The sequence below is a fragment of the Vipera berus genome (genome assembly GCF_964194415.1).
Source record: "Vipera berus genome assembly, chromosome: 2".
NCBI classification, from domain to species: Eukaryota; Metazoa; Chordata; class Lepidosauria; order Squamata; family Viperidae; genus Vipera; species Vipera berus.
The window spans coordinates 35,914,488-35,937,721 of record NC_138203.1 but is presented as its reverse complement, the minus strand read 5'-3'; the positions used below and the strand labels follow the sequence as shown (position 1 = coordinate 35,937,721).

The following is a 23,234-nucleotide window of genomic DNA, read 5'->3' as shown; positions in this document are numbered from 1 at the left end:
CTATCTCAGAAGATATGACTATCCATACAGACAAAATAGATGACTCATGCTAGGTTAGTCCTACAGACCTGCGTATCAGGTATAGTGGACAAATGTGACAAAACAAGGTAAAGGGGGATTTTGGAGAGTTATGAATGATGTAGAAATGAACATAATGGCCTAAACTTTTCATGTTCTGCATTATAAGAGAAGCAGGCAAAGCAGGAGCTGGTAATGGTAAAGAAATCTCCAGGAGGGAGGGAGAAAGAAAAGGAAGGAAGGAAGGAAGACATTGCCTCTTAGCAAAAACCAAATTATTAGTAGCTAGCATTGGAATTTCATACCTGGCTTGCTGAATAGCCTCCACCCACTCTTCTCCATCTACTTCTTCCTCACAACGGAGCTCAAGAGGCTTCTGCCCTTCATGGCCAAAGAGGACTGTGAAATAATACTGCAAATAGTTTTTAAAAGGTTTAAATGTAGTAATGTAATGTCATATAATAAATTCAATAAAATAAAATGTAAATATTGACTAAATAGTACAATCAGGACATACAATGAACCCCTGCTTTGTCACAATTTATAGAGTTTTTTCTTGGTGAAACAGATTTCTGAAATCAGATCCTCTATTCAGGAAAAGAATTTGGCTTCAGAAACACACCTCAAGTTTGTAGAACACTCTCTTCACATCTATTCTAAACACATTGCATTGCCATTCTTAGGCTTCAGCACTAAAATTACCACAATGCTGCAGTCACCTGTATGTCATCATCAGAAAAGGTGTTTTAAGCCAAACCATCTTTGATATCTCAGCAGCCTAGCATTATGGCTTAGCTAGCTTGTACCTCCTGACTCCTTTTATAACTAAACATAGCTTTTGAGCCACTCCTCAAGCTTCTTATATCACCTGAATAAATGAGAGAGAGAAATAATAGTTTTCTGGTGGATTTGTATCCCATGTAGAGCACATGGCAATAATTCAATAGGGAAGGGACTAAGGCATGAGTGACTGAGCAGACCTTCCTAATCAAGGAACAGGCACAACTGATGCACAGCTTAAAGCTGTCTGAAGATATTCTAGCAATGGCTGCCACCATTACTGTTTCTAATGGTGAATGAATCATACAGGTATCATGACTGGTAGCTTGTCTGTCTATCTACCTACTTACTTACCTACCCTTATTTATATGGCCATCCATTTCAAACACGTAACTCTGTGTGTATTACAGCAACTAAAAACAATGTAAGAACAAACAAAAACTTACACAAGCTTCTTACGTCTCATAATTCTGTCTATTACTCTTGCAACACTGGCTATACAAATAGCATGATTTAATTATAGACAGCAAGGAAAATTATTTCTGGTCTACCCAAATTTCCCCCTTCATGGATTACTGCCTTGTTGTGGCGAAGGGGCTTGCATGATTCAACAAAGCTATGAGCTATGCTGTGCAGGGCCACCCAAGATGGACAGGTCAAAGCAGAGAGTTCTGACAAAACGTGATCCACTGGAGAAGGAAATGGCAACCCACTCCAGTATCTTTGCCATGAAAACCTTATGGACAGTACCAAAAGGCAAAATGATATGACGCTGGAAGATGAGCCCCTGAAGGCAAACCATGCAATATCACAGTAGTCCAAGTCTATGCCCCAACCACCAGTGCTGAAGAGGATGAAATTGACCTGTTCTATGAAGCCCTACAGCACCTTATAGAACTAACACCAAAAAATGATGACCTTATCATCATGGGGGATTGGAATGCTAAAGTAGGAAGCCAAAAGATAACGGGAATAACAGGCAAGTTTGGCCTTGGAGTACAAAATGAAGCAGGACACAGGCTGATAGAATTTTGTCAAGAGAATACGATGGTCATAGCAAACACTCTTTTCCAACAACCCAAGAGACGGCTTTACACATGGACATTACCAGACGGTCAACACAGAAATCAGATTGACTATATGCTCTGCAGTCAAAGATGGAGAAGCTCTATACAGTCAGTAAAAACAAGACCAGGAGCTGACTGTGGCTCAGACCATGAGCTTCTTGTTGCAAAGTTTAGGCTTAAATTAAAGAAAGTAGGGGAAAGCGCTAGGCCAGTCAGGTATGAATTAAATCATATCCCTGTTGAATATACAGTAGAGGTGACAAACAGATTTAAGGAATTAGATCTGATAGACAGAGTGCCTAAAGAACTATGGACAGAGGTTCGCAACATTGTAGAACAGGTAGCAACCAAAACCATCCCAAAGAAAAAGAAATGCAAGAAAGCAAAATGGTTGTCTGAGGAAGCTTTGCAAATAGTTGAGGAAAGGAGGGAAGCGAAAGGCAAGGGAGAAAAAGAAAGATATGCCCAATTGAATGCAGGATTCCAGAGAATAGCTAGAAGAGATAAGAATGCCTTCTTAAATGAACAGTGCAAAGAAATAAAAGAAAACAATAGAATAGGGAGGACCAGAGATCTTTTCAAGAAAATTGGAGAGAGGAAGGGAATGTTTAATGCAAAAATGGGCATGATAAAGGACCAAAATGGCAGGGACCTAACAGAGGCAGAAGAGATTAAGAAGAGGTGGCAAAATTACACAGCAGAACTATACAAGAATGAGCTTAACGTCCCTGATAATCACAGTGAGGTGGTCACTGAACTCGAGCCAGACCTCCTAGAATGTGAAGTGAAGTGGGCCTTAGAAAAGCTGAGCAACAACAAAGCTAGTGGAGGTGACAGTATTCCAGCTGAGCTATTCAAAATCTTAAAAGACGATGCAGTAAAAGTGCTACACTCAATTTGCCAGCAAATTTGGAAAACTCAACAGTGGCCACAGGACTGGAAAAGTTTAGTTTACATTCCAATTCCAAAGAAAGGCAGTGCCAAAAAATGTTCAAACTATCACACCATTGCACTCATTTCTCATGCTAGTAAAGTTATGCTTAAAATCTTACAAGCTAGACTCCAGCAGTATGTGGATCGAGAACTACCAGAAGTACAGGCAGGATTTTGAAGAGGCAGAGAACTAGAGATTAAATTGCCAACATATGCTGGATCATGGAGAAAGCTAGAGAGTTCCAGAAAAACATCTACTTCTGCTTCATTGACTATGCTAAAGCCTTTGATTGTGTGGATCATAACAAACTGTGGCAAGTTCTTAAAGAGATGGGAGTACCAGACCATCTTATTTGTCTCTTGAGAAACCTATATGTGGGCCAAGAAGCAACAGTGAGAACTGGACACGGAACCACTGATTGGTTCAAAATTGGAAAAGGAGTCCGGCAAGGCTGTATACTGTCACCCTGCCTATTTAACTTATATGCAGAGCACATCATGAGAAAGGCAGGGCTAGATAAATCAAAAGTTAGAATTAAGATTGCCAGAAGAAATATCAACAACCTAAAATATGCAGATGATACCACTCTAATGGCAGAAAGTGAAGAAGAACTAAAGAGCCTCTTGTTGCGGGTGAAGAAGGAGAGTGCAAAAGTTGGGTTGAAACTTAACATTAAGAAAACCAAGATCATGGCATCTGGCCCTCTCAAATCCTGGCAAATAGATGGGGAAGAAATGGAGGTAGTGACAGATTTTATTTTCCTGGGCTCCAAGATCACTGCAGATGGGGACTGTAGCCAAGAAATTAAAAGATGCTTGCTCCTCGGGAGGAAAGCCATGGCAAATCTAGACAGCACACTAAAAAGCAGAGACATCACCCTGCCTTGCATATAGTCAAGGCTATGGTCTTCCCAGTTGCAATGTATGGCAGTGAAAGTTGGACCATAAAAAAGGCTGAGCGCCAAAGAATTGAGGTCTTTGAACTGTGGTGCTGGAGAAGACTCCTGCGAGTCCCTTGGACTGCAAGGCGATCAAACCGGTCAGTCCTAGAGGAGATCAACCCAGACTGCTCTTTAGAAGGCCAGATCCTGAAGCTAAAACTCAAATACTTTGGCCACCTAATGAGAAGGAAGGACTCACTGGAGAAGAGCCTAATGCTGAGAAAGATTGAGGGCAATAGAAGAAGGGGACGACAGAGAATGAGGTGGCTGGATGGAGTCACTGAAGCAGTAGGCATGAGTTTAAATGGACTCCAGAAAATGGTAAAGGACAGGAAGGCCTGGAGGAACGTTGTCCATAGGGTCGCATTGGGTCGGACATGACTTCGCAGCTAACAACAACACATTACTTGACGTTATCAGTTATACCTTCATTGTACTGAATTACAATGAATCTTTCAGCATGTATGTGAAATTATTGTCTCCTAAATTGGGCTAAAAGATGCTTGGAGTGAGTTAAGGAATGATTAAGAAAAGATGAAAAACAAATACTGAGTCCAACCTCTGGCTACCAGATTTGACCCAGAATGACCCAAATACTGCTAAAATACACATTCTGTTGATCTAATCTCCTTTATGACAACAGCAATCATTAGTTGATCTCCTTCAGTGAGAATTAATTATTAGAACTTTCAAAAGCTATATATAATCAAAAATTCAGAAATAAGGCGTTGTGCAACTTTGTTCACACCATAAAAAAACTCAGTTAGAAATAATATATTTTGTCATATAATGGCTTTCTTTGGAAAATTTGATATATTATTTGACTTATTGTATTACCGTATTTTCCGGCGTATAAGACGACTGGACGTATAAGACGACTGGGCGTATAAGACGACTGGGCGTATAAGATGACCCCCTACATTTCCTGTTAAATTATAAGGTTTGGGCTATACTCGCCATATAAGACTACCCCTCTTCCAACGCACACCAAATAAAAATTAAAAAACATCAGATTTGATTTTAATATGGTAATTTTAATTCAAATGCTTATGACATGCAGGTGCTTAGTAGGAAAACTGTCACTTATAAACATAAGGCTGTTTGTCATCAAACATGTAAACATAAAACAGTGCAAGTGGATTAAACTATAATATAATAATAATAATAATAATAATAATAATAATAATAATAATAATAATAATAATAATAATAATAATAATAATAATAATAATAATAATAATAATTAGTCTTATACGCCGGAACCTACGGTATTAGCAGTTGTATAACTTGCTCTATAAATCTGTTCCCTTTTCACAGGAATGAACCACCAGATCCACACATGAACAGTTCAATTAGTTACTTCATTGCTAATGCCTTTTTCACAGGAATCTTCCCAGACTGGCAGTTTGCTCCTGGGCCAGACCTGATAAGGTTCAATGGCATTCAGGTGTAGGTGTGTGTGTGTGTGTGTGAGAGAGAGAGAGAGAGAGACTTTGCCTTCTTGGGCCTATGTAATGATTCCAGACTAATTCCACCTTGACTCCTCCCCCCAGCTTGGCCAATCTCTTTCTGACAGTCCTAAAGTATTTCACCTGTATATCTTAAAATAAAGCAAATGCTGCAAAATGCCTTCTCAAGTGTTTTTTTTAATGTGAAATAAACCCTATATTGGAAACATTTATATGTAGCAGAGATAATAATAATAATAATAATAATAATAATAATAATAATAATAATAATAATGATGATGATGATGATGATGATGATGATGAAGAAGAAGAAGAAGAAGAAGAAGAAGAAGAAGAAGAAGAAGAAGAAGAAGAAGAAGAAGAAGGAGGAGGAGGAGGTGCTTAGTAGGAAAACTGTCACTTATAAACATAAGGCTGTTTGTCATCAAACATGTAAACATAAAACAGTGCAAGTGGATTAAACTATAATAATAATAATAATAATAATAATAATAATAATAATAATAATAATAATAATAATAATAATAATAAGAAGAAGAAGAAGAAGAAGAAGAAGAAGAAGAAGAAGAAGAAGAAGAAGAAGAAGAAGAAGAAGAAGTAGTAGTTGGAAGGGACCTTGGAGGTCATCTAGTCCAACCCCCTCCTCAGGCAGGAAACCCTATACCATTTCAGACAAATGGCGTCAAGTCTCCTCTTAAAAACGTCCAGTGTTGGAGCATTCACCACTTCTGGAGGCAGGTTGTTCCACTGGTTAGTTGTTCTAACTGTCAGGAAGTTTTTCCTTAGTTCTAGGTTGCTTCTCTCCTTGACTAGTTTCCATCTGTTGCTTCTTGTCCTGCTTTCAGGTGCTTTGGAGAATAGCTTGACTCCCTCTTCTTTGTGGCAGCCCCTGAGATATTGGAACACTGCTATCATGTCACCCCTCACCCTTCTCTTCGTTAAACTACACATACCCAATTCCAGCAACCATTCCCTGTATGTTTTAGCCTCCAGTCCCCCAATCATCTTTGTTGCTCTTCTCTGTACTCTTTCTAGAGTCTCGACGTCTTTTTTACATCGTGGTGACCAAAACTGGATGCAGTATTCCAGGTGTGGCCTTACCAAGGCATTGTAAAATGGTATTAGTACTTCACATGATCTTGATTCTATCCCTGTTAATGCAGCCTAGCACTGTGTTGGCTTTTTTGGCAGCTGCAGCACACTGCTGGCTCATATTGAAGTGATTGTCTACTAGGACTCTGAGATCCCTCTCACAGTTACTACTATTGAGCAAGGTAACACCTATACTATACCTGTGCATTTGATTTTTCCTGCCTAAGTGTAGAACCTTACTTTTTTCACCATTGAATTTCATTTTGTTAGATACCACCCAGTATTCGAGTCTGTCCAGATCCTCCTGTATTTTAAGCCTATCTTCTGGAGTATTGGCTATTCCTGCCAGCTTGGTGTCATCTGCAAATTTGATGAGTTCCCCATCTATCCCCTCATCCAAATCGTTGATGAAGATGTTGAAGAGCACTGGGCCCAGAACAGAGCCCTGCACCCCACTACACACTTCCTTCCATGTAGATGCAGTTCCATTGAGGACCACACGCTGAGTACGGCCTGTCAGCCAGCTACAAGTCCATCTGGTGGTGATGCTATCTAACCCACATTTTTCTATCTTATCAAGTAGTAGGTTGTGATCTACTTTATCGAATGCCTTACTGAAGTCCAAGTAAATTATATCTACAGCATTCCTCTGGTCCACTAGTTTTGTCACTTGGTCAAAGAATCCAATAAGATTTGTCTGGCATGATCTGTTTTTGACAAACCCATGTTGACTTTTAGTGATGACATTGTTTGCATCAAGGTGTTTGCTGATTTGTTGTTTATCTTTTCCAGAATCTTCCCAGGTATTGTGGTCAGGCTGATAGGTCTATAGTTTCCTGGATCTGTTTTTTGCCTTTTTGAAGATGGGAACTACATCAGCTCTCTTCCAGTCCTCTGGTAGTTCCCCAGTGCTCCAGGATATTTGAAAAATATAGTTCAGTGGTTCTGAGATCACATCTGCCAGTTCCTTGAGAATCTTCGGGTGTAATCCATCTGGTCCTGGTGATTTGAACTCATCTAGACTGGAAAGGTGCTCACTTACCATTTTCTTGCCTATATTAACTTGTGTTTCTATTCTGTTTTTTATGGCACTGGTTTTGGTAGGTTGGCATGTTTTTTCCCTTTGTATAAAGACAGATGCAAAAAACGAGTTCTGCTTTCTCCCTGTTGCTTGTCACCTTCTTGCCACTTTCACCCACTAATGGACCAATCATTTCCTTCACTTTTTTCTTGTTTTTTACATGTTGAAAGAAGCTTTTTTTGTTATTTTTTACTTCGGATGCAAGCCTTAGTTCATTTTGAACCTTAGCTTCCCTCACTTCATCTTTGCAGGCACGGGCTATTTGCTGATGTTCTGCCTTAGTTATGTGCCCCTCTTTCTACTTCTTATACTTGTCCTTTTTATCTTTCAATTTATCAGAGAGTTCTTTATGCAGCCATGCTGGCTTCTTTTGAAAGCTGTTATTTTTCTTCTTTGTTGGTATTGTGCTAGACTGAGCTTTTATTATCTCACTTTTCAAAATTTCCCAAGCTTCTTGAGTTGTTTTCCCCTTGAGGATTCTCATCCATGGAATCCTTCCCAAGCCCTCTCCAAGTTTATTGAAATTAGCTCTCTTATAGTCCAAGACTCTAGTTTGACTGTGTTCTATTGCTTGTGCTTCCATAATGTTGAATTACAATATCGTATGAGCCCCCCAAGGTTCCTGTGGCTTCAACACCTTCTATCATTTCATCTCTGTTAGTGAGAATTAGATCCAATATGGCTAATCCCCTAGTTCCCTTCTCTACATTTGGGAGACAAAGTTGTCTGCTAGGTTTGTCAGGAACCTGTTTGATCTTCCACTTGGTGCAGAGTTTGTCTCCCAGTTGAGGTCAGGGTAATTAAAGTCCCCCATTACTATTGTGATGTGCTTCCTACATACCTTAGTTAGCTAACTAGCAAAAGGTTCACCTATTTCTTCTGTTTGGTTGGGTGGCCTATAGTATCCCCCTATGGTAATGTCATTTTCCCCCCTTTTATATTGACCCAAATGCATTCAAAACAGTTTTCATCATTGTTGTGCACTATTTTTATAGAGATGTACTGTAGTTATTTCCTATATAGAGAGCAACTCCACCTCCTCTTTTATTTGGTCTGTTTCTTTTAAATAATTTAAATCCGTCAAGCTGTGTGTTCCATTTGTTGGTTTCATCCCACCATGTTTCCGTAATGGCAATAATATCATATCTGCCCTCATTAACCTGAATTTCTAGTTCACCCTGTTTACTGTTCATACTCTGTGCATTGGTGTATAGATATTTGAGTCCTCTATGACTGACCGTGTTTACTTTCTACATAACCTGTGTGGGGCCTGAGTTCCCCTATTTTCTTACCACCTGTTTGGTTAGTGCACTTTGTGTGGCACTCGCTATTAAAAGCTTGATTTTGCTTGACAGCAAGGTTGATATTCTTGTCCACACACACATCTATGTTACATGCACTGATAGCCCTATAATTTTTAGATTGCCAGGGACAGGGATGTTCTCACTGTCCCCATTGTTTAATTTAAATATTCCTCCAGAAAATTTGTGAATTTATTGCCAAGTAACTCAGTCCCTTTCTTTGATGGATGCAAACCATCTCTTTTGTACATTTTTTCATTGGACCAGCTACAGACATTGTGACTAATATAACCAAAACCTTCCCTTTTACACCACTCCTTTAGCCACATATTGAATTCTGCTATACACTGGCCTTTCCATTTTGCTCCTTACACACTGGTAAAACTTTTGAAAAAGTAAGCCTACAGCCTATCCTGCTAGGTTCCTGCCCTAAGCTCTGGAAATCATTCTGCAGAGAGAGTACATCTTTTGAGGACAGATTGGGTTATTGCCAAGATGTACAATAGCCTCCACATCACAGTCCTTGCTGGCATTCTTGACTATTTTAAAAATACATTTCTTGTCCCTACTGGCAATAGCACCTGGAAGACACCTGACCTCTTTTGAAACCTCTGTGTCCTTTCCTAAATTTACATCCCTTATAATTGAATCACTAACCAGAAGGTGGCTTCTCTTTTTGGATACCTTTCTCTTCTTGCATGACTGATGTGTAATACCTGATTTGCACTTCTCCCTATCAAAAACAAGTTCTTCATCTCGGATTACGATCCCTGCTTATTTGAGTTATCATCACAACTACTTTGACCTGTCTCCTTAATGTCCCTATTAAGGTCAGCAAGGGCACTGTATCTGTTATGCAGAGATACAGAGAAAGCTTTGTGTTTATGGTTCACAGCTCTCACCCTGCCAGATCCCATGGTTGTCCACACTGCCCTTCTCCTGCAGGATCTTTGTGGTAGAGGGAGCTGATAGTGTGGAGGCTTAATAGAGTAGAAGGGCTGAACTGGACACCTAATTTCTGCCTGAAGAGCACAGATTACAGACCCTAGATAAATAATCTGTCCTTGTAGACTAGTGATTTGTTTACAGATAGGACAGTTTCCAAGTTTGAAAAGAGTACTGCGAAAGACAGCTGCAAAACAAGTGTTGCACTTAACTAAGCCAGACATTCTGAGATAAAAGGAATCTCAGACGCACTTGCCCTGAATGTACTGCTGCTGTTTTTGATCATTAGCTTACTTAGGAACATCTACAGCTAGGAAAACCTTGTTACACATCTCAAGATTAGTAAGTAACCTATTTTTTAAAAAAAAATCAAATAAATTTGAAAACTGAGAATCCAAAAATGTCAAATCATATTTCATATACATGTTATCTAGTTAATTATCTGCCTACCAATAATAATAGTTCTGCACAAGAACATAGTTTTCCTAGTATCTAAAAAGACCTTCTGTGCTCTAAGTGCCAATCTGTTGCCTAGGAGCTTCTGCGTGACCCAGCACCCTGCTGACACTGCTCTCCTGTTCCTACTCCAGGCAAGCTGTGCAGAAGAGCAAGGATTCCTAGTTTTATGGTGAAGTCATATACTTGGTACGTATGCAAGCACGGCTATATGAAATCTCAGGTCCTGGCCAAAGGCCCTATAAAAAAGCAAAGGAAGAAATCAGCTAACATTTAATGGATTTTATTTTACCCCATATTACAAATTAGTTACCACAGGTTAGATATACACTAATTCTGAAAAATGGCTATAAGTAATCCTCATTTAGCTATCACAGTGGGACAGCAACTCATTTGTTAAGTGAAGCTGTCACAGGTTTAACTTCAGTAAAGGCATGTGACAAAGACCATACCCTACTTCTGGATAAAATTGAAAAATATGGATAAACAGCAAAAACATCAGATGCATTCATAATTAGCTAACGAACTGCACTAAAGTAGTCTTTAATGAAACTACATCTACTGGATATGAAGAGAAGCATGAAGTAGAGCAGGGGTCTCCAACCTATGGGCTGTGGCCCACTACCGGACCATGGCCTGCTGGCCACGGGAAAGGTGGGCCAGTGCATGCACATGTACTCACCCCCATTCACATTAGCACCTGCAGACCCATTTGCACATGCATGCAAGGCTAGCAGCAGTGGCTAGCACCTATGCAGGACCGCTAACACATGTGTGCGTTACACAGCCCATGTGTGCATGCGTGGGGGGTCTAGCGGTGGCAGCTAATGCCTGTGCGCCTGTACAAAGGGGGCCGCTAGTGCCGTGTGGGTGCACGTGGCTCTTTGCGCATGCGCATGGGTGCTAGCAGTGGCGGCAGCTAGCGCCTGCATGCCTGAGCAAATGGGCCAGTAGCACTGTGCGGGTGAGCCCGGCCCTATCCACGTGTGCCGGTGCACATGCGCACAAATTTCCCAGTTGCTTCCTTTCCCTCCGGGCCACCAGAATGAAAAGTTTGATGACCTCTGTAGTAAAGTACCTCAAGGTTCTGCCTTAGGCCTAATACTCTTCAACATCTTCATAAACAATTTAGATGAGGGGATAGAAGAGGAACTCATGAATTTTGCAGGTGACACCAAGTTGAAGGGAATAGCTAACACTTTGGAGACTTGAACACTAAGCCCTATCTAACAAAATTCAATTCAATGCTGAGAAAACTAAAGTCTTACACCTAAGCAAGAAAAACCAAATGCACAGGTACAGAATAGATGGTACCTGGCTCAAAAGCAGTAACTCTGAGAGGGATCTAGATATCTTAGTGGACAACCATTTGATTTTTAACTAACAGTGGGTTGCAGTTGCCAAAAAAGCCAACATAGTTGTAGACTGCATCAACAGAGGAATAGTATCACAATCACACAAAGTGATAGTTCTACTTGATACTATACTACCAAGAGAATATTTGGAATCCATTTCTGGTCACCATGATACAAAGATGTTGAGGCTCTAGAAAGTGTAGAGAAAAGCAATAAAGGTGATTAGAGATCTAGACAATGATGAATAGTTGTCAAAACCAGGTATGTGTAGTTTAGCGAAGACAAGGAAAGGGGTGACATGATAGTAATCATCTAATACCTGAACCGTCACAGAAAACCTATTCTCCAAAGTATCTGCGAGCAGGACAAGAAGTAATGGGTGGAAGATTATTAAAGAGAGATCCAACCTAGAATTAAGGAGAAATTTCCTGACAGAACAAACAGTGGAATAACTTGCCTTCAGATGTTGTGGGTGCTCCATCAGTGGAGGTTTTCAAGAAGAAATTGGGCAACCATTTGTCTGGAATGGATAAGAGTCTCCCGCTTGAGTGGGGTGGAGGGTTTGGACTAAAAGACCTCCAAGGTCCCTTCCAACTCTGTTAATTCTATGATTCTATGAATGTGCTTTCCTTTGCTATACACATCTGCAAAGGCTGTAAATGCAAGGACAGGTCACAACGTTATTTTTTCATAGCAAAAAACTGTTGAGTGACTAAGTGATAAGTTGTTTTTTTAAAAATGGATTGAAGATTAGGGAAAGGATTTATCACATTTAACTGGGGAACAATTTCATCTGGATTTTTTGGGGAAGATAGATTGGCTTTGGAGATTGGAGTTGTTGTATTTAATGAGACAACAATTGATAAGAGATAATATTTAGAAACAAATATGGATATTTGATCCAGGACCAATCAGTGTTAATTGTTGGGATGAATTGAGATAATTAAGAAGCCGTGGTAGATTTTCTACGAGTTAATTACAATAACAGTTTGTTAACAGAGAGTTTCAGAATTTTAATCTTGTTTATTATGATTATTATGGTTAATCCTCAATTTGATTCACAGTCTGGGACTGTCAAGTCCTAACCATTGATCTAAGAGCGGTTAAGATAGCTGAGTATACAGTATAGGCAGTTCTGAGTAGGGTGGTTTTTTGCAAAGTCAGTGTATTCAGGACTAATAAGTTCAAATTTTTCATTTTCTAGGCAGCCTTTTGGGTATTGCTCCAAAGGCTCCTATTTACTATTGGTACAATATTGATTTCTTTCTCCAAAGTCACTCAACTTTAATTAGCAAATCATAATTCATTATTTTTTCTAGCTGTTTCTCTTCAATTTGTGCATCACCTGGTATTGCAATATCAATGAACCAGACTTTTTTTTTCCACAATAGTGAAGTCAGGCATGTTGTGCGCCAGATGTCTGTTTGTTTGGATCTGAAAGTCCCACAGGATCTTGACTTGCTCATTTGCAAGAACTTTGTCCATTTGGTGTTCCCAGTAATTTTTGTTGTATTCGAACCCAAACTTCTGGCAAAGCTTCCAATGCATCATTTTGGCAACTCGCTCACAACACCATAGATCAGGACTCTTCAAACTTGGCAACTTTAAGACTTGTGGACTTCAACTCCCAGAATTCCTCAGCCAGGAATTGAAGTCCACAGTCTTAAAGTTGCCAAGTTAAAACAACCCTGCTCTAGATAATCAGTCTGTGAGTTTTTGCTGCAGCCAGTGATAGGTGATCCACTGTTTCATCTTTCTCATTGCATAAGCAATATTTGCTGTTGTTGCTGACATATTGAATTTTTGCTTTCATAGAACTGGTTTGCATGTTGTTGTTGTTGTTACTGTTATAATTTCTGTTAACTATTTTATCATTAATATAGTATATACAGTAAATGACAGGTTAACAAGTTGCAAATAGAATTAGTAGTTTAGTAGTTTAAAATTCTTTGGGCCTGTTTCACAAGTGATGGGAAACTAATGTTGTAATATATTAATCAGCATTCAACTGGAGAAAACTGTTTACATGTCCAATTCCCTTTAATGGAGCCAATTTGAAACAATATTTTTAAAAAATGAGTTTCTATTTCCTCAACATATCAGTCTAAGGAAAAGATAGAACATTTCTGTGCAAGGACTGAATGCTACCCTGGCCTTATACTCATCGAGCCCCAGGGACAAAGGAAAAACTGACACACACTAGGTAGTTGCATATTACTATAGAAAGACAACTCAAACCCCTCATTAATAGCTGCATCTAAATTTCTCCCATTCTTCCATTCTACTCTAGGGTAAAAATATTCCAGGTAGGAGGAGTTAAATGTTTGCACGCTACTGTATCTTTCAAATTGCTTCCAGAGAGGGTTTCACTTCAGTCACTAACTATTCCATGATCCCTCTTTAAAAGAAATTATTTTTGGTACGACAAAAATACAGAAGATTCTTGAGGTAATACAGATGACTGTAAAATAAAGGTTGTATCTATATCCTTTGTAAGAAAGGATATCCTCTTGAAAGAAACAGCTACTGAGAAATAAAAGCTTAATTTTGAAGGCTTTAGTCAATGTATTCCCATCTGAACAGACAAATCTTCACTCAAGATTAACTTCCTAGATCTTGCAATATTGTTAAAATTAATACAATGAAATAATTATATGTATTGTGTAATTAATTAATATTACTATTAAGTACAGGTCTGCGAACAACTAGCAGCAAAGTTATAGCTAGTAGCCAGCACAGGTTTCTTAAAAACAAATCATGCCAAACCAAACTTATTTCATTCTTTGACAAAGTGACTAAACTAATAGACCAGCGAAATACTGTGGATGTAGTATACTTAGACCGCAGTAAGCCATTTGATAATGTAGACCACAAGCTACTCCTTGGTAAACTAGAAAAAGGTGGAATAGACAACATCACCACCAGATATGGCTAGCAAACCGTACTCAACGAGTAGTCCTCAATGGCACTGCATCCACATGGATAGAAGTAAGCAGTACCACAAGGTTCCATCCTAGGCCCAGTACTCTTCAATATCTTCATCAATGACTTAGATGAGGGAATTGAAGTGGAACTCATCAAATTTGCAGATGACACTGAACTGGCAGGAGTAGCCAACACCCCAGAAGACCAACTAAGGATCCAAAAAGATCTTGACAAACTTGAACAATGGGCCCTATCCAACAAAATAAGTTTCAATGTGGAGAAAAGCAAAGTTTTACATTTAGGCAGGAAAAATCAAAGGTATAAGTACAGATTAGGCAAGACATGGCTTATAAACAGTAACTGTGAGAGGGACCTTGGCGTCCTAGTGGACGCCATGAGCCAGCAGCGTGCAGCAGCAGCCAAAAAAGTTAATACAGTCCTGGGTTGTATAAACAGAGGCATAGAATCAAGTTCACGCGAGGTATTAGTACTGCTTTATAAAACCCTAGTAAGACCACACCTAGAATACTGCAGCCAATTTTGGTCACCATATCACAAAAAAGATGTTGAGAGTTTGGAAAAAATTCAGAGAAGAGCAACTAAGATGATCAAACGCCTGGAGACTAAAACATACAAAAAACGGCTGCAGGACTTGGGTTTGGCAAGTCTAAAGAAAAGAAGAAACAGGGGAGACATGATAGCGGTATTCCAGTATTTGAGGGGCTGTCACAAGAGGGGGTCACATTATTTACCAAAGCACCAGAGGGCAGGAGAAGAAACAATGGTTGGAAACTGATCAAAGAGAGAAGCAACCTGGAATTAAGGAGAAACTTCCTGACAGTGAGGACAATTAACCAGTGGAATAGCTTGCCCCCAGAAATCATGAGTGCTCCATCACCGGAGATTTTTAAAAAGAGGCTAGTTACTTGTCTGAGATGTATAGGTTCTCCTGCTTGAGCAGGGGGCTGGACTAGAAGACCTCCAAGGTCCCTTCTAGCTCTATTTTATTCAATGTATACAATGTTTTTCTACCCTTTTAATCAATGCTCTGTTTTTCTTTTCTTTTTTTCAAGTTTTTATTATTTTTATTTATTTTATTTATTTTATTAAATTTATATACCGCCCTATTCCCGGAGGACTCAGGGCGGTGTACAGGGAGGATTAAAACAAACATACAAAAATTAAAATCAGATTAAAACAATTAATTAAATGAGGTCCCCGAAATTTAAAACTAAAACCCAATAAAAATTATAACCCCTCAGCCTGGGCCAGATAGCTCAAAGAGCCAAGTTTTCAGGTCCCTGCGGAATGAGTGAAGGTCGGGGGCAGTCCTAAGTTCCATGGGGAGTTGGTTCCATAGGGCCGGCGTGCCCACAGAGAACGCTCTTCCCCTGGGAATAACCCGCCGGCACTCCTTAACCGGCGGTATCCTGAGAAGGCCCTCCCTGTGGGAGCGCACCGGACAAAGGGAGCTTGATGCCGGCAGCAGGTGTTCCCTCAGATAACCCGGACCCAAACCATTTAGGGCTTTATAGGTCATCACCAGCACCTTGAATCTCACCCGAAGGGCAACCGGAAGCCAATGCAGCTCGTGGAGTAGAGGTGTTACATGGGAGTATCGGGAAGCCCCCATCACAACTCGCGCGGCCGCATTCTGCACCAGTTGAAGCCTCCAAGTGGTCCTCAAGGGCAGCCCCATGTAGAGAGCGTTGCAGTAGTCTAAACAGGAGGTCACGAGCGCATGAGTGACTGTGCGTAGGGCATCTCGGTCCAGATAGGGTCGCAACTGGCACACCAGGTGAACCTGGGCAAAAGACCCCCTGGTCAAATTGAGCTGTGAATCCAGGAGGATGCCCAAGTTGCGAGCCCTATCAATGGTGGGTAACCCCCCTCACCCCCCATCGTTAAAGATGGAATAGTCTGGGTGACCCGAGATGCCAGTATGCACAGCCACTCAGTCTTGGCAGGATTGAGACGAAGCCTGTTTCTCCCCATCCAGACCCGGACCGCCTCCAGGCAACGGGACATCACGGCGAGGGCATCACTGGGTTGGTTCGGGTGGAGAAAAAAAGTTGGGTATCATCAGCATACTGATGATACCCCACCCCGAAACCATGAATGATCTCGCCCAGCGGCTTCATATAGATGTTGAACAGGAGGGGAGAGAGAACCGACCCCTGAGGAACTCCACAAGCGAGAGGCCTTGGGGCGGACCTCTGCCCTCCCGTCAACACCGACTGTGAACGGCCCAGGAGATAGGAGGAGAACCACTACAAAACAGTGCCTCCCACTCCCAACCCCGAGACGCCGCAGTAGGATACCATGGTCGATGGTATCGAAAGCCGCTGAGAGATCTAATAGGACTAGGACAGAGGAACAACCCGTCCCGAGCCCGCCAGAGATCATTCACCAGCGTGACCAATGCCGTCTCCATACTGTGCCCGGGCCTGAAACCCGATTGGTACTGGTCCAGATAATCAGCTTCATCCAGGAACAGAGGAAGCTGATGCGCCACCACATTCTCAACAACCTTCGCCAAAAAGCGAAGGTTGGAGACCGGACGATAGTTATTTAAAACAGCCGGGTCGAGGGCAGGCTTCTTGAGGAGGGGTCTCACCACCGCCTCCTTCAAGGCGGCGGGGAAGATACCCTCCTTCAAGAAAGCAGTTATTACTGCCTGGAACCAGCCTCGTGTCTCCTCCCGAGCCGCATAAAGCAGCCAGGAGGGGCACAGGTCCAACAAACAGGTGGTGGAGCTCAGCCTCCTCATCATCCTGTCCAATCATCAGGGGAAACAGGATCGAACTCAGTCCAGATAACATGCTCAAGACCGTCCGATTCCTCCACATCAGACTCTGCCCAGTCAGAGTCCAAACCAGTCCGGATCTGAGCGATTTTGTCTGTCAGATGATGACTAAACTCCTCGGCCCGCCCCTGTAAGGGATCCTCCCTCACCTCCCGGTTGAGAAGGGAGTGAGTCACCCTAAACAGGGCAGCTGGGTGATTATCTGCGGACGCGATGAGGTCAGCAAAGTAATTAGCCTTTGCTGTCCTCATCGCTGCAAGGTAAGACCTTATAAAGATTCTTAACTGCAATCGGTCAGATTCGGATTGGCTGGATCTCCAACAGCTCTCTAGACCCTGTCTCCTATGCTTCATCTCCCGGAGCTCCATAGAAAATCATGGAGCCCACCAGGATCTGCGCCAGGTCAGGGGTTGCAAGGGTACAACACGGTCAAGCGCCTCGGTGGCAGCCCTTTCCCAGGCATCCACCAAGGCATCGACCGGGCTGTGAGTGAGGGGGATAGCACCATCTGGAACCGTTCCGGGTCCATTAGGCGCCTGGGGTGGAACCACCTGGTCGGTTCCGCAGCCCAGCAGCGGGGGGTGGCATAACGGAAGACCAACCACAGGAGATGATGATCGGACCATGACAGGGGGACAATAGTTGGCGAGCCCCCTCCCAGATCATCAAGCCACTGCCCAGATAAGAAAACTAGGTTGAGAGTGTGTCCCCCCTCATGGGTCGGACCCTGAATTACTTGGGTCAGGTCCATGGCCATCATGGAGGCCAAGAACTCCCAGGCTAACTCAGACGACCCTTCCAGAAAAGGCAGGTTAAAGTCGCCCAGAACTATAAGTCTGGGAAACTCAACCGACAACCCTGAGAGGGCGTCAAGAAGCTCAGGCAGGGCCGTTGCCACACAGCTGGGCACCAGGTATGTGAGCAACAAGCCCAACTGAGCCCTAGGGCCGCACCTCAGGAGGAAGGACTCACTCCCGCCTATCTGTAAAACAGTGGACTCCCACGGACATAAGGTCTCCCTTATAACTACCGCCACATTCAGTAATAATTTTTCAACTAACGTGCTGTCTGAGTTTACATTCTTTGTTTTTCTATCCCTCTGAGTCAATGACTCTTGATAGGGGGGGGGGACTTTATTGTATATAAATTTTCCCTAACCGGGCATCCTTCTGATGGTTCTGAGATGGCATCAGGTTCAGAAGGCACACATAAAAGTTTTATTTTGTTTAAGAAGGGTATTTTCCTGTTGAAATTATGTACTTCATCTTATCATCTATTGCTTTAAAATGTACAGTTAAGTCAACTGAAATTTTTTGGGAAGGCTTCCAAAATGTTACTCTCAGAAAGTTGTTTTTGGACTGTGTTAATGATATCACAACCATTTTTCCATTTAAATGCAAAGTTTCCCACCATACCCCACCCTATCTATATCCTTCCTGCTCTGGACCATTTAAAAGTAATCTTACAATGAATTAAGGTTTTAGTATATGAATACAAAAATGACAGAAAACCCTATTTCTGCAGTCTAAGTACATGAATAGAAAGAAAAATACAACTAGGTTCAGAGGCATTTATTTCCCAGAAAATAATTTCTGATTGCAGTCTAAGTGCCATGTATCCTATGCTTTCATTACCTTTTATTTGCACATTAAGTTTTTGTCAGAAGCAGTTGATAAAATAAGTATTGCAGACTAGGGATAGTTAGCAATCTTACTAGAATCATAAGAAACAAAATAAAAGAATATTGTATTTTATTCAATTTGGTATTTTAAAAGTAGAAAAGAAAATTCAAGCTGCGTATCAATTTAAAATTCTCTTATTGACAAAGCTTATTACATTTTGCCTTCCAGACACATCACCCAAATTTTAAATCATTTCCATGTAAAGAGTATCAAATAAATAAGGGCATACATTTTAATGTTTTACATTCCTTCAAGTATTATTTGTTTTTCAATTCTAAAATGACTAGGGCAATAAAAAAGGAAGATGGTCATCCTGGTAAAACAGACATAAACCCCCTCAGAAATGAGAGACTAGATGTGGTGGAATCTCCAGATAGAATGGAGGGAAGTGTTAAGAAGGGGGCAAACTTAAACTCCTTGCAGTGCAAAAAGCAGCACAGGCTTGACTTCCCCCAGAATCCCTGAATTTGAACTTGATTGTTTCCAAGGAAATTCAATCAGTGTGGTGAAATTCTTGTAATGTAAGTAACAGTAAAGCTTCTGCTTGACACCATTCATGAGTTGCTTTGGTTGATTGTGCCTGACACTATAATACCGTATTTTCCGGCATATAAGATGACTTTTTAATGCATGAAAATCTTCTCAAAAGTCGGGGGTCGTCTTATACGCCCAGTCGCCTTATACGCCGGAAAACAGTAAATCCTCGGGAGCAGAGACATTAGTGGAAATGGACAAATCCAGCGCTCGAGAATGGCGAAAGACGGCCTCCTCATAAATAAACCGACCAGCCCAACCGAGGCTGAGGCTCCAGCTTACCGGCATCCTACGGCAGCAGCCCTTTTTTTTTGGAAGGGAGCGGGAGTTAAGCGTGTGCCGAGCTGCTGGCGCTCCGCGGGCACGACAGCTCAAGGGAGCGCGGGAAGCCAGGCGGAGGCCGACCTGACATGTTCGTGCAGAGCTAAGCTTCACCTGACCCTGGGAGTTTGACTTCAGGGTGTGGTGCTGTGGCAAACCTACAGCACACCCGCCCGGGAAGGCGCAGCTCAGGAATTGTGACAGGCAGACCGCAGCGGAAAGCTGGCGCTGGGGCTTCAGCAGCCCGGGGTCGCCCCTCCGCCCTGAAGTAGAAGGCGGCCTTGGGGAGGGGGTGTGTGTGAATCTTAAACTTGCGACGCAGGGCTGAGCCTGTTTCTTCCCCCACACACACTCCTCCGCCGCCCTGTTCATTAACTAACCTATGGAAAGAACCACCTTCTTTCAGACCTGGTGCCTTCCTGAAGTGTTGGGCCACAATGCTCGTCGCTCCTGGCTGAAACAGCCAGCACATGTGGCTGAAGTAGAAGGGGGTGCCAAGGCGAGAGGAGACGAGGTTTAGGCGAGGCAGAGCAAAGCTGATCTCAAGGCCAAAAGCTCTTGATAAACCTTCACCTAATTGAGAAGCAGCCCTGACTTCCTACTTACCCGTATTTTCCGGCGTATAAGACTTTAACCCATGAAAATCATCTCAAAAGTTGGGGGTCATCTTATACGCCCAGTCGTCTTATACACCGGAAAATACGGTAAATGGAACTGGCACATAAGATAGCCACTTGCTTTTTTGAACAGGAACCGACAGTCCAGCAAAACTCCCAAACTGGGTACCAGTACCATCTGGGGAAGTGCAACCCCATTCAGAACTACAGATGGAAAGTCTCTGGTTTTTAAAAGTCCAAATCCTGATAGCTACTTAGTCTTGATAGGGTTGAACTTAAGTCTATGCCTCCCATTCAGTTCCCTCTAACTTTCAAGGACAGAATCCTGGTAGCATACACTACCAGCGTCCTGATGACACCTGACCTTATGCCAATGCATAACTTCACTTAGCAGCTGCTTATAGATATTACCACAAGAGATGACAGCATTAGATTCTGTGGCCCCTGGTAGATTAATGGCTGTGGACTTGATTACCCCCTTCCCACCATCACTAACTGTAACCATACACACACAAAAAAGGAGAATCATTACCACCACCCCACATAGCATATAGTCGATCCAGAAGAATATCACAATTGATGGTATCCAAACTGTTGGGAGAACTCCACTGGGGTCATCAACAAGTACTGCTGTACCTGAAACTCATCTGTTTCCTCCACAGAATTCTGAAATTCCAGACTGACCACCTTCTCAACAAATCCTTCCCCAAAAGAAAGGGTGGAGAACAGACAAAAGTGTTTTAAAACTCTGTAAGAATAAAGCCCCTTCAACATGCCATCAGGATGGCATTTATTCCCCAGGCACAAAAATGTCACAATGTAGTTAGCCCCAGGAAAAGGAGTGATTAGCTGAAAATATGCAGAAAGTGGAATCACTCTGAAGATTATTTAATCAAGCTTTCCTTATGAAAAATAAAATAAAAACCCCACCCAAAATTCCAATTATAACACAATTCCACTTTGTCCTCAGCTTCCTGAGCAGATAAGCAATTAGGAGCCAGTTATAAAAAAGAGCAATATTTGAATAACTAGGTAGTTCAAAACTAAGGTCCTACAGCTAAGACATAATAAATTTATATATGAATTAGTTTACAAATGAGCTGTGTCCTTTGTCAAGTAATCTAGCAATCTCAGCACACAATTTATCTTAATTGCCAATAAAACTTCAGAAAAAGACACAAATGAAGGTTACACTTTGCCAAAACAACACAGGAAAAATAAAATTTCAAAACAGGATAATATCTGCAGACATTTCCCTGCATCTTATAGTCAGTGCCACACTATTCCAGTAAGATCAACTTAATAGTATGTTCAAACAAGAAACACACAACAATATGATAAGCAGATGATAAATTCCCATTTATCCAAGTTCTATCAATAAAACAATGTCATCTTATGGGATCAGAGAAGTATCTTTTCTATCATTGCACTTGCCTTTGGTACAGCATCACTTCCAAGATCTGTATGGTCTCAACTCTGCCATCCTTTAGGAATCCTTTGAAAACCTGGTTCTTCATTTAGGCACTAGAATGGGATTACTGTGACCCTGACAGGATGTTATTCTGTCTAGTTCTGGAACTGCTATTTTATCATCTTGATTTCTTTAATTTAAAGCCTTCAGGAATGGGTGGCATACAGATAAAGTAAGCCACCTTGGATAGCTTGCAAGCCAATGCAAATGAATGAATATGATAGCTTTATAGAAAGGAATCCAAACATATTGTGAAAGTTATTAAGTAGTGGAACAGTCTTCATGCTAAAGTTGTAGGTGCTCCATCACTGGAGATTTTCAAACAAAGGTTGGAGAACCATTTGTCTGGAATGATCTGAGAGCTCCTGTCTGGGCTAGAAGAGGTTCCTTCCAACCCTGTGATTTTATTATTTTTTGAACCTCCAGGAATATTATTTATAATATTATATATTGATGATGATGATGATGATGATGATGATGATGATGATGATGATGATGATGATAGAACAAAAAACTGTTTGCTTACTCTCTTAGGGGAAATTGATCCAGTCTGTTTTCTTAGTTCTCAGCAATATTCAGTACCATTAACTATAATGTCCTTCTAGACTAGTTATTAGAAGTGAAATATTAAGGCAATGTATTACAATGGTGCCATTCCAAATAAATAATGGATTCAGAAGTTGATATTGGGGAATTACTTCACTGCTCCTTGGCAGCTAGTTATCTTATCAGGTTCATCAGGATTCTATTTTATCCCTAATACTTTTAAATATTTCTATGAAACTACTTGAAGAGGCTATCTGAGAATATGCACTGTTGCCATCAATATCAAGATTACAGTTAGTCCTGTCTTCCTTTTTCAACTAACACAAGTGAAACAGTTGACACTCCAAACTGATGTATGAGCAGTTAATAGACTGGATGACAGATAATAAACAAAACAGCTACTGTTTATAAATTGTTCCCTAGTTCACCACAATTAAATAATGTTTTCTCTGTTCAGGAGGGGCTTTGATATCTAAGCATTCCATTGTACTGTTGAAAGGTAGATTTAGATAAATGTTTTTCAAATTTGCATGCTAGCTGACAAATTTTGGGACTTGAGGTCTACATGTCTAAAAGTTGCAAGGGTTGAAAAATATTGGCTTAGATCTATCATACAGTATTTATCATAGACACAATTTTTTTTCCAGTGCTTTAAAGTGTCTTTTAACACCTTAAGCTGATATGCTTGGACACAGGTACAGTAGTCTCAATGTGTTGTCATTGAATACACTGTTAGAATACCTGAAGGGCCAGTAGTTGGGGACAGAGTCTCCACAAAATCTGTATGTAATCAAATCAACATTGACGATGGCATATAATCAGTAAACCATCAGTCAATAATTAATCAACCAATGTGCCCAAGAACAATTCTATAGAGATTCACTCATCTTTCTG

General features: G+C 41.3%; 1 protein-coding gene across 1 annotated transcript in view; it reads right to left on the bottom strand.

The window, feature by feature from the left end:
- Positions 1-23,234, bottom strand: part of RASGRF2 (Ras protein specific guanine nucleotide releasing factor 2) — a gene marked incomplete at its 5' end in the record, with an annotated part of 132,787 nt that overhangs the window by 91,865 nt on the left and 17,688 nt on the right. Inside the window, one exon of the mRNA XM_081316573.1 lies at positions 324-430. Within this exon, the coding sequence (XP_081172699.1) occupies positions 324-430 (107 nt within the window). The remainder of the gene's footprint in view (positions 1-323; positions 431-23,234) is intronic.